Genomic DNA, 12,098 nt, shown 5'->3' with positions numbered 1-12,098 from the left:
CATGTCTGTTCGACCCTTTGTAACCATTTCCCTCAAGGATAAGCTCATCCTTCCACACTTTTAGGAGGCTCCTTCTCCTATATAAACTTCCACCATTACCATGAGTAGCTAGTTTGGAATAGCTTGGATTGTATAGAGCTTATAGTGCTCAGATTGCTGCTACTATAGGTATTTTGTGTGCTAGGTGTGGAAGTGATTGATTGCTTAGGGAAGGTTGTTTTGTGTTGCTTGTGAGAGAGTTGCTTGTCTTGGGAGAATCATTTCCAAAGGTGGATGCTTGAGACACTTGCTGACCGGCCCCTCCTGAGAAGGTTACCGACGTCAGAACATTTGGTTGTACTCTTCTCTGTTTGATTAATAATAGATGACTGCTATTATTGTTCCATTCTCATTTGTCTATGCAATGGTTAAATGTGAATTACATCTTTTCTGACTGATGTATGGTTGCTTTTATTAGATTTCACGCTTGCGTTTGTTTCCTCTTTGTGTGTGCAGGTATCTATTCGCGGGGATCGCGAAGGATTGTGACCAGCCAAAGCGAAGGAGCGAAGGCAGCATCTCTTCGTCAAACAACAGCGCTGGAATCCAAGTAGGTGCTCTTTACCTCTTGTTTAATTGTAATTAGGAACATGCATAGCAGCATTGTTTGATTGTTGCTAGACCCTTGCTGGGCTAGTAGGGATCGCCTCTATCCGTAGAGGGGATTTACCTTACCCCATTTTTTTTTCCCATATAGCTCATGGGATTTTCATTTCTCTTGCAGGGGAACTTCGATCTTGTTGGAAATAATTTTCCTGTATTCTTTGTTCGCGATGGTATGAAGTTTCCAGACATGGTTCATGCATTGAAACCAAATCCCAAAAGTCACATTCAAGAAGACTGGAGGATTCGAGATTTCTTCTCTCACCACCCAGAGAGTTTGCATATGTTCACCTTTCTCTTTGATGATTTTGGAATCCCTTTAAACTACAGGCATATGGATGGGTCTGGTGTCCACACCTTTACCCTTGTTAATAAGGCTGGGAGGCAAACCTATGTGAAGTTTCATTGGAGGCCTACTTGTGGAGTTAAGTGTCTATTGGATGATGAAGCAGTTGTAGTAGGTGGGACCGTGGGACAAACCACAGTCATGCAACCAAGGATCTCTATGATTCTATAGCAGCAGGCAACTATCCTGAATGGAAACTTTTTATCCAAACAATGGATCCTCGGGATGAGGATAAATATGACTTTGATCCTTTAGATGTTACGAAAACTTGGCATGAGGATATCTTTCCTCTTCAAACTGTAGGACGCATGGTCTTGAACAAGAATATTGACAATTTCTTTGCTGAAAACGAGCAGCTTGCATTTGCTCCTGCTCTTGTTGTTCCTGGTGTCTATTACACTGAAGATAAGCTACTCCAAACAAGGATATTCTCATACTCAGATACACAAAGGCATCGACTTGGACCCAACTATTTGATGCTGCCAGCCAATGCACCCAAGTGTGCACATCACAATAATCATCATGAGGGATTCATGAACTTCATGCACAGGGATGAAGAGGTTGGTAAATAATTTTAATCTTTTTCTTTTTCAATACCTCTCGTATTATTTGGACATCGAGTCAATGTTCATGGGGAGATTTGATTTTTACAAAACAATTGCTGGAATTACAGGTCAACTACTTTCCATCAAGGTTCGATCCAATTCGTCATGCTGAGAGATTTCTCATTCCTTCCCATACCCATACTGGCAAGCGGGAGAAGGTAAGATCTCACCACTTCTCCAGAATTTGGTGATAGATCTGTGATTTTTACAATATTATGATACAATGACAGTTCGTTATTGTAGTATGTATGTGGCGTAGTGGCGTTTTTCTTGATAATTTTTATTTTTGAAAAAGATGTTTGTACTATTTTAGTTTGAAACTCAAAATAGTCTGTTTTTGGAGACTATTAATTGCATGCTTTTTGTTTTATTTGATAGTTTTTCTCTTTGTGATTATGATGACAATGACTTAGATTATTGCTGCTTTTTCTTGGATTTGGATATATCGTCACAGTTGATGATCTAACGTTTTTCAGTTTATCATAAATTTATTTCTGTTTGTTGGTTCAGTCCACTTTGTGTCTTGGCTATTCGATGCATCTTCCCTTAATTTATAAGTTGATTTCATTTAAGTGTTAGGAAGGGCTTTGCCTTGTCATCAGTCAAATTCATCGTTTACAAATTGGGGAAGTAAAGATTGCCAAAAGAGAAATGTGCAAGTCTAAGAAATATTGGATATTTTTTGGTATTTGCAGTGCGTGATAGAGAAGGAGAATAATTTCAAACAACCTGGAGAGCGATATCGTTCATTTGCACCAGAACGGTAGGTTGTCTTGATTTCTAGTAGTCAATTCATTGTTTTTGTTATATGGATAGAAATTACAGTGATGATTTTAAATTGCAGGCAAGAGCGTTTTGTGAAGCGATGGGTGGCAGCTTTGTCAGATCCTAGGGTCACCCATGAAATTTGCAGTATTTGGATATCTTACTGGTCACAGGTTTGCCATTCAGACTCTCTATATTTCGTTTGAGCTACTATGATTGTGATCCTTTTTATACATCCGTTGGAATAACCTATTATTGATATTAATTATTAATCACATGGATTGGTGCAGTGTGACAAATCATTGGGTCAGAAGATAGCAGCTCGCCTTAACATGAAAGCAAATATGTAAGAAGTTCGAACTGCAGCATGCAATGTGGGATACGACATTTTATAATAGGATGCTGCTGCTTGTTAATCTTTCTACATATATGAAGGGCAGGAGAAAGAGGAATTCTCTCTGTGAAGATAAAACTGCTTTTACTTTAGTACATAGTGCTAGTGGTTCATGAAATTGAAATTACAGCTGATGATTTATCAGTGATTGGACATCTGTTAGGTCCAGGGGATAGATACCTACTTATGAACTTTGACAGGTCTATTGTCATGATGTATTGGTATCATATATGGTCAAATTGAATAAATTCTGTTGAGAAATGTTTATGAAAGAATATCGGTTGTCAGCCTCGATAATAGGTAAAGAAATAACCTTGGATCATAGCTCCGGCAAAAAGATATTCTTTGACCAGAGCTCTTGCGAAACTACAGGTGATATTGTTGTAGACGTACCTTTTATTGTCATTTGGTTTTATGCCTTATCTCGAGTGTACCTTTTATTGTTTTTATGCCTTATCTCGATTCTCAAAGGTACTGTAGTCGAAACGAATGGGTGGGTGAGCGTTAGGGAAGTCGAGCGTCAAAATAAAGACTGATAATATTACCTATTGCTGGAGGAAACATTCTCGGCCTCGTTTGTCTTGTTTTTCCCTCTGCATGGTGCAGATACAGTGATAGTCAACCTTACTGACACCTATTTTTCTCTATTTATTTTTCCCTTGGCATAGTGACAGTTAGGTTCCTTTCTTTGAGTGATTTTTCCTCATTTTCATTTTTCCCATTGCACGGTGACATTTTGGGGAAGTTTCTACCCTAACTCAATTGTGTTTGATTGCAAGGTAGTTGAGGAGTGTAATTGTGTTTGATTGCAAGGTAGTTGAGGAGTGTGTGATATACCTGGGCAAGAAAAGATAATGTCAACAAAATTCTAAAACAAAAGAAAACAATGGTCCACACCACGAGAGATTAATTTTGAAAGCCCTTGATTGGAAAAAAAATAACAATTTCAAAGCTATTGATTGAAAAATAGCAGTTTTCAAAGCCAGATAAAATTTTTAAGTATCCCGTAGCAATCTTAATCTATCGAGACTGGTATTAGATTACAATCCTAATTCCATACTCTGGATTGGATTATAGAAAGAGGCACACAAATGGACTAAAAACATAGCACAAAATCCCCAGGACAGGGAGCTACTGCCTCCTAACCAACATTTTTTCAGTATCACAAAGGCTTCGTGTGATACTTCTCATGAACAGATTTCTATTTTAATATTTATGCCCCAAGAGGCTTCCATTGACAGGTGGTCTGCTTCTCCTATACTGATACTTGCAGTTGTGTGAATTTGTTATTTTATATCAAACATCCAACTTCCACTATAGTATCTGTTCACTGTGCATGATTTGTGTTATTTTCATGGCCTTCTCATGGGGTTGGAATAACAATCAGTTGATCTTCATGAATTCATTTCTGTTTTCTCATAATGATAAAACTGGAGTTAAACTCTCATTTGTTTGCGGTGTTTTATGAATATGAACAATCTCTTTACAAATCATTAGACTTCCTCTAAAGCTTGGGTTAAACTCTTTAGTTCATTTGCCTGCATTGTTTCATGAATATGAACAATTTCTCTTTACAAATCCTAAAAATTCCTGTTGAAATGGATCCTCTTTTCGTACGTCTGTCCAGATTGAGCTCTGACACGACGTCTTCTGCATTTTGATGGGGGTTGGGAGGATAACCAATGCTTTTTCTCTGTTAACTTGTCAAACTAGAACTTTGGGTTGTATGGTTTCACTTGCACCATCAGCATATTTCTTTCATGCCATTCTTCTTGACTGGAAAGATTCAATGATGCGTTTTTATGGCAGTTGATCATGAAACTATATTGTTGCATCTTTAGAACATGGAAAGCTTCAGTGATGTCTTGATGTCTTTTCATGGCAACTGATCATGAAAGGACATTGTTGGAACATCTTAGACCAACCATGCAACATTTGTTTCTAGTCGATATTACTATGAAGTAAGAACATACATTGGTCCACTTAATTGCCAATCCTCAACTTTATCTGGTGGGGAAATAGTGAGATGGATGTGTACTAAATGAGATTCGTATCTTAATGCGTATTTTCAGTTTGTTGTGATCTACCAGTTGTTGAATCTTCAAGAGAAGCCAAACGTCATTTAGTGTCATTTCTGCCGGAGGAGCCACAAGAAGATAAAGGGCTCAATATTTGTAGGGTATGTGTCCGTTTCCCTGATGGCCAGAGAGTGCAGAGGACGTTTCTGCACACCGATCCAATGCATTTACTTTGGTCTTTCTGTTGCTCTCAAATTCAAGAAGCAATTATTTTGGTCTTTCTGTTGCTCTCAAGTTCAAGAAGCTGCAGAGGGCCGGCCGTTTAGATTGGTATATATAGTTCCTGGTTCATCTCAAACATTAAATTATTATCATAAGAGCCTAAGCTTCGGAGATGCTGGATTTTCCAATTTGCTCATATCCATGATCTGGGAATGAGATGTGATTAATGCATCTGTAACTAAATTGGGAAGATTTCAGCTTTCAATCAATAAGCATTTATCAGTGTTAGTTGCTTTGTTCAGATAACAAGTATTTAGCAGGGTTGATTGCTTTCTTCAGTTTTGTTACTTGAAGTGTAAATTTCTGGATAAGTTCTGATTCCTCATCTTTATTGAGAAAAAGAAAACTGAAGTGTAAATTTCTGCGTGATGAATCTACTTTGATTGAGTATAACCCCCTTTATATAAACGGTTATAGTTATTGAATTAGTTAAATATCTTGAACACAATAGATTGAAGTAATCTTTTACCTTATTGATGTAATCTTTTACCTATGTGAACTGATTTGTATTCTTCAAATGTATTTATGTTTATTGAGATGCTATTTCTGGCGGCAAGCGGACTGGCTTGCCTTGATGTGCTTAATTTTGAATGATTGATTGGATTTTATTATATAAATAATTGAGAGAATGATTGATTGGATTTTATTATATAAATAATTGAGAGAATGATTGGATTTTATTATATAAATAATTGAGAGAAACGAAGAATAATAATTTGTATAATTTTGATTAAGGATTTATTTTATTTTGGGCAATTTATTGAGGTTTAATTTGGATGATTGAATTATTATAATATTTTTTATTTTGAACCAAAATTGATTTCTTTCAATTTAACATTTCTATCGGCCTCTCTTTGCACCTTCCTTTTGGGGCAATTGCTAGTTTACATGTTACCATAAAGATAAGATTCATAGTTATTTTTTTTAGTTTAGTATTTTGTTTACTTTTTAAGTATACATATAAAACAAAGAAAAATCTTACTAAAGAGCCCAATATTAAGAAGGTTGGATGCACATTTTTTTTCTATTTCACTAGTTTCTAATTTTAGTTAGGTTGCACATTAGTTGATCCAAAATGGATCCAAAATAACCTCCACCCAAACTTTGCAATATAAATTAATTTTGGCATGGTTTGAATCAACAATTAGATTGCACACAAAAGGAAAAAGGCTTCATGATAGTGAAATGAGTCACATTTGATGGTTAATCTTTTAAGAAAGCATGTTAGTAAATACGAATATATTATCTCATTTGAAAATGCATAACTCACCGACTATATTAATTTCCTTAGCAAGAATCATATCACATTGAATATTGGTTTTCCCATTTGAGTTCCAAGGTAGGAATATATATCTTTGTGTGTGATTGAGTACTTTACATGCTTAATTTGTTTTAGTGGCAATTCCTTTAAACACCTCCCAACAATTAGATCAATTTATTCTAAGCAGTTTCTTGTAATACCACACTTGTAGAATGTTATGTAATAACCTCTAGCATTAACATATGTCGATTCTCTACAACATTTGTACTAATTTCTTATTGGATCATTGGTTTTATACTCTACAATATATTACCTTTAATGAATTTTCTAGGGAGTTGTAACATTTGGCATATGACATTTGTCATCTTTGTTTTTTGTCATACACATTTGTATAATACTATGTAACAACCTCCAACATTAATATATGTCCATTTTCTACAACACTATTACTAATTACTTACTGCATCATTGATCTTGTACTCTACAATGTATTACCTTTAACTAATTTCCTAGGGAGTTGTTGGGGAAGGCATTTACCATCAACAATAATGGTTGAAAAAAAGAGAAAATCATGATAGATAAGTTTCCCTCCCATTAATATCAAAATTCACTCCAAAAATAATAAATTTACTTAGGTAACTTAGCGAATTCCATCTACCCACAAATTGTTCTCAACCTTGGAGGTAAGAACCACCTAAGTGTTATGAGAAATTCAAGGGTTGTGAAACATAATGATGATATAATGTTACACTTTGGGAAATCATCTCAACGCAACCGCTTCTTATTAACGACTTCTTGTCAATGGCCTCCTCCTCCTCTGGAAGTCTATGGAATTGTGGGTCCCGCTCCAGCCTTTTCTCACGCTTTCAATAATTACATCCACAAATAATTATTAAAAATAAAATAGATTTTCTTATTTCCTGTGCCCAATGGCAACGACTTCTTGTCAATGGCCTCCTCCTCCAGTCTTGCACGCCATGACTCAACGCAACCACTTCTTCTTCACTAATTAATAATTAAATGACTTCTTCTTCACTAATTAATAATTAAATGTTTGAAAGCAAAATTTCTGACTCGATCTTCCCATGCTTCCCTTCCGTCTTCACCACGCCCAAACTTTCATAATGACACCACCACCTCCGTCTTCACTACGCCCAAATTTCGGTGGAATTGTGGGTCCCGCTCCAGCCTTTTCTCACTCTTTCAATAATTACATCCACAAATAATTATTAAATTACAATTAATAATTATTAAATAATTAGAAATAATAAAATTACAATTTTAGATAAATAATTTATAAATTTCGAAACCAATAATTAAATGTCGCAATTTTATTATTATTGCCATACCCAAACTTTCAACGCCCATAATTCCACGTCCTCATCGAATGCCTCCGCCCCGTCTTCACTAACCTCCTCTCATCCTTTCAACGATTAAATGGATGAATAATTAATTAATAATAAACCAATAATCAAATGTCGCAATAAGCAAAACTTCTTGTCAATGGCCCCTCCCGTCTTGCACGCCATGGCTCAACGCAACGACTTCTTGTCAATGATGCTCCTCCCGTCTTGCACGCCATGACTCAACGCAACCACTTCTTGTCAATGGCCTCCTCCTCCCGTCTTGCACGCCATGACTCAACGCAACCACTTCTTCTGACTGGATCTTCCGATGCTTCCGTTCCGTGTTCATCTCATCACGGAAACTTTGGGAAATCATCTCCCAGCGAATATGAAATGAAAGTGATGAAAATGACGTGGAAATTAAGTTTCAACGTCAGATGGGCTGCACGCTACTTTTCCCGAAAACTTTGGTTACGATACAAACTCACCGTCACATCAATATCAGCGACAATGGCGGAGGAAATGCGGTGGAAAATGATGAAAAGCGAAGTAAGTAAGTAAACATGCGAGTTTCCCACTTTCTCGACTTTTCGCTGACCGTTTAGGTGCCCCCACTTTTGAGCGCACAGAGGATGTTTAGGTGCCCCCGCCTCTTTCCCTTTATAAATAGCTCTTAGATCTAACTCCAAATCACCCCATTGCCCCTCTCCCAATTGCCTCTCTCCCCACCACAACGATCATGCCGTCTCTCTCTTTTCATTTTCCACTTCCTTTGCTGCTTCTCCTCTTCTACACTTTTCTCTTCTTCTCATCCGCTATGCACTCATTTCACGATGACAGGCAATCACTGCTGGCTTTCAAGAAGCTGATAATCAGTGATCCACATGACGCCATGGCCAATTGGAGTGACACAAATATCCCCATCTCCAACTGGACTGGCGTCACCTGCAGTCGTCGCCATCCAAACAGAGTGCTCGCCCTCAACCTCACCTCCATGGATCTCTACGGCCCCATCTCTCCTTTCATAGGCAATCTCTCCTTTCTCCGCTCCCTCGATCTTTCTGGAAATGCGCTCCATGGTCATATCCCAACTCAATTGGGACGCCTCTCTCGTCTGAGAATACTCCGTTTGAACATCAATCAATTGGAAGGAAATATTCCAAGTCAACTCAGCAAAAATTTGGTTCTGCTGTCGCTCTCCTTCAACAATCTCAACGGAAATATTCCTCGGGAGTTGGGTTCCCTCACACATCTGCAGTACCTTGCGTTAGGAAACAACAGACTCACAGGTAACATTCCTTCTTCCTTAGGAAACCTTTCAGCGTTGCTTAATTTGACACTTGAGATAAACAGTCTAACCGGCGCTATTCCGCCACAATTAGGTTTGCTCACAAGTCTTCAGTTCCTTTACCTCCATACAAATGAATTGTCAGGGAGCATTCCCATTTCTTTGTCAAACATTTCTACTTTGATTAGCCTGGGAATTAGCGTAAACAAACTCACTGGCACCATTCCACAAGAGTTGGGCTTGCTTACTAGTTTGAGTGTGTTTCTTATTAGCCAAAACAAACTCATAGGCACCATTCCACAAGAGTTGGGCCTCCTCACCAATTTGAATCGTCTAATTTTATGGGGAAATCAATTGAGTGGAAACATACCAATTTCTATTGGAAATTGTTCTAACCTCAATATGCTTAGTCTAGGTTACAACATGTTGAGTGGGAGTGTGCCACTAGAGTTAGGTAAGTTATCACTTCTTGAAAGGTTACATTTACCTTGCAATGATCTTGATAGTGGCACCACTACAACCATGCCCTTTCTTGTAGCTCTTACCAATTGTTCCCACCTACAAGAAATAAGCTTGAGGAACAATAAACTAAGTGGTGTCTTACCTCTTGACATAGGACACCTTTCTACCAATTTGTCTCTCTTGTCATTAGGAAACAATAGAATAAAAGGAAACATCCCTCCACATGTTGGTAATCTTACCAGCCTAACCTATCTAAATTTAAGTAGAAACTTTTTGACTGGAAACATTCCACCATTAGGAAACCTTAAAATGATAGAAAGATTGTGTTTAAGTAACAATAGATTAGAAGGAAACATCCCCGATGACTTTGAACAATTACAACACCTTGGGCTATTGGACATCAGTGAAAACAACCTCTCTGGAAGGATTCCCAATTCCCTTGCACCCCTTAAACAACTAAGAAGAGTCCTCCTCCATCACAACCAATTATCAGGAAGCATACCTACCAGCTTAGGAAGCTGTCTAAATTTAGAATTGCTTGACCTATCTCACAATATGCTCACTGGTAGCATACCACGAGAAATCGCCAAACTTTACAATTTACATTTCTATTTGAATTTGTCATGGAATTTATTAGAAGGCTCCTTGCCCTTAGAGATCAGTAAAATTGCAATGGCTCAAGCTATTGACATTTCTTCCAACCGATTGATTGGGTCACTTCCACCTACACTTGGAAGCTGCAGTGAACTACAATCATTGAATTTATCTCAAAATTCCTTACAAGGCTCTATTCCAGATTCCTTTGAAAAATTACAAAGCCTCTTGAGCCTAGATCTCTCTTCCAACTCCTTATCAGGTACAATACCAATTACTCTTGAGAAGCTGAAAATGCTTCAATTTTTGAATTTGTCTTTCAACAACCTCACAGGGGAGATTCCAAAAGGAGGGATTTTTGCAAATCAAACAAGTGCCATCTTTTTAATTGGAAATCTCGGTCTTTGTGGACCACACATATTCAATTTATCTGCATGTCCAACGCCAAGAAGTCATTTTCCATTTGTGAAAAGAATATTACTGCCAATCATTGGAGCTCTTGTTTTTATACTATGTTGTCTACTTTTGGTATACTCTTGGAAAGGAAATATACATATGGAAAACTTTGATTTCTCACAAGCTATTTTCCAAAAGCTAGTGCACCAAAGGATCTCATATCAAGAGCTTCACATAGCAACTAATGGGTTTTCCAATGCAAACTTGTTGGGAAAAGGAAATTATGGGTTAGTGTATAAAGGAATTTTGAGTGATGGTTCATTTGTCGCTGTTAAGGTTCTCTAGTTGCAAAATGAACAAGTTGAAAAGAGTTTTAAAGCAGAATGTAGTGTCTTGCAAAAGGTTCGGCATAGAAATCTGGTGAGAGTCATAACTTCATGTTCCAACCTCCAATTCAAAGCTTTGGTGTTCGAGTTTATGCCTAAGGGAAGTTTAGAGAATCATTTGTATCCTGATAGAGATGATAACAATGATGAAGATTTGTGTGAATTGAGGTTGAAAACACGACTAGACATTGCCATAGATGTGGCCCATGCCATGGAATATCTTCACCATGATTCTTTTGTGCAAGTAGTTCATTGTGATATAAAACCCAGCAATGTACTTTTGGATGAAGACATGTCAGGGCATGTCACAGATTTTGGTATTGCAAGGCTAATTGGTGCAACCTCAAATGATTCACTTACATCATCACTTGCTTTGAAAGGATCAATGGGTTACATTGCCCCAGGTATGACTTTTAAAACAATACTTTCACTTGTCTTTTCTCAGTGATAATTTTGTATTATATGGATTGGTTAAGTAAATTTTGATGATTTTTTTTTAATATTGATGCAGAGTATGGATTGGCTGCGACAATTTCCACAAAAGGAGATGTTTATAGCTTTGGTATTTTGTTACTAGAAATGCTTACTAGAAAGCGACCAACTAGTGACATGTTTGTTGGAGAGCTAAATTTGCACAAGTGGGTGAGCCTTGCATTTCCAAATAGAGTGAAGGAGGTAATTGATGAATTGTTTTTTGAAGAGGTGGATGAATATGAATTTGAAGAAAATAATATATACAATTGCCTCCTTTCTTTGCTACATGTTGGCTTGAGTTGTTCAAAAGATTCACCTGAAGAAAGACCAACCATGAGAGAAGTGGCAATGGTATTGGAGAGTATCAGAAAGGATTTGATGGCAACTTCAGTGCCTTCTCAAAGATTGAGACGAAGCATATCTAATTTGCTTAGCAATACAAATGAAGCAAGCAATGTTGCAATTGCCTCAAATGATCAAAGTTCTTCTACAATATAGTTTGTGCAAAGTACAATAGGCAATGATTTGAGTCTTGTTAGTCTGCTTACAATAACAATTTTTTTTTTGTAATTATGTACTATCTATTTGTAATTATTCTTGACATGAAAATTATATGGCTTTACAATAGTACATTATGGAGATTGTAGATCTACATTTTGTTTCACTTGTAATCCATCTTTACAATAGTACATTATGGAGATTGTAGATCTACATTTTGTTTCACTTGTTATCCATCTATAAGTCCAATATTATATCCATGAAGTAATCTCTCCAATAATAGTTACTACCAAGAAATTCTTGCATGTTTTTTACACCTATAAGTGAAAATATTGTTATAT

At 37.0% G+C, this 12,098-nt stretch overlaps 1 protein-coding gene and 1 pseudogene across 3 annotated transcripts; both read left to right on the top strand.

Annotated features, from left to right (window-relative positions):
- The first annotated feature begins 739 nt into the window (after nucleotides 1-739).
- LOC149209116 (catalase isozyme 2-like) lies at nucleotides 740-3,027 on the top strand (annotated as a pseudogene). The gene is made up of 5 exons (XR_016252830.1): nucleotides 740-1,548; nucleotides 1,662-1,751; nucleotides 2,289-2,356; nucleotides 2,438-2,531; nucleotides 2,649-3,027. The product of XR_016252830.1 is annotated as a catalase isozyme 2-like (transcript).
- A 5,341-nt stretch (nucleotides 3,028-8,368) lies between these two features.
- LOC149209115 (receptor kinase-like protein Xa21) lies at nucleotides 8,369-11,823 on the top strand. Of its 2 annotated transcripts, none has more exons than XR_016252182.1 (2): nucleotides 8,369-11,189; nucleotides 11,297-11,823. XR_016252182.1 is itself a non-coding variant. In XM_089394222.1 (2 exons), the coding sequence occupies exons 1-2, from the start codon at nucleotides 10,877-10,879 to the stop codon at nucleotides 11,755-11,757; spliced, it is 774 nt and encodes a 257-aa protein (XP_089250348.1). In that variant the 5' UTR covers nucleotides 10,756-10,876; the 3' UTR covers nucleotides 11,758-11,823. The 2 variants fall into 2 exon arrangements, 1 of the variants encoding a protein (XP_089250348.1); XM_089394222.1 differs by having other exon boundaries at nucleotides 10,756-11,189.
- The last annotated feature ends 275 nt before the right edge of the window (nucleotides 11,824-12,098 follow it).

Source organism: Pinus tabuliformis, chromosome 1_2 (assembly GCF_031772625.1).
Source record: "Pinus tabuliformis cultivar Carrire ecotype Pingquan chromosome 1_2, CPIR1, whole genome shotgun sequence".
NCBI lineage: Eukaryota > Viridiplantae > Streptophyta > Pinopsida > Pinales > Pinaceae > Pinus > Pinus tabuliformis.
This window is presented reverse-complemented; position numbering and strand designations above follow the sequence as displayed.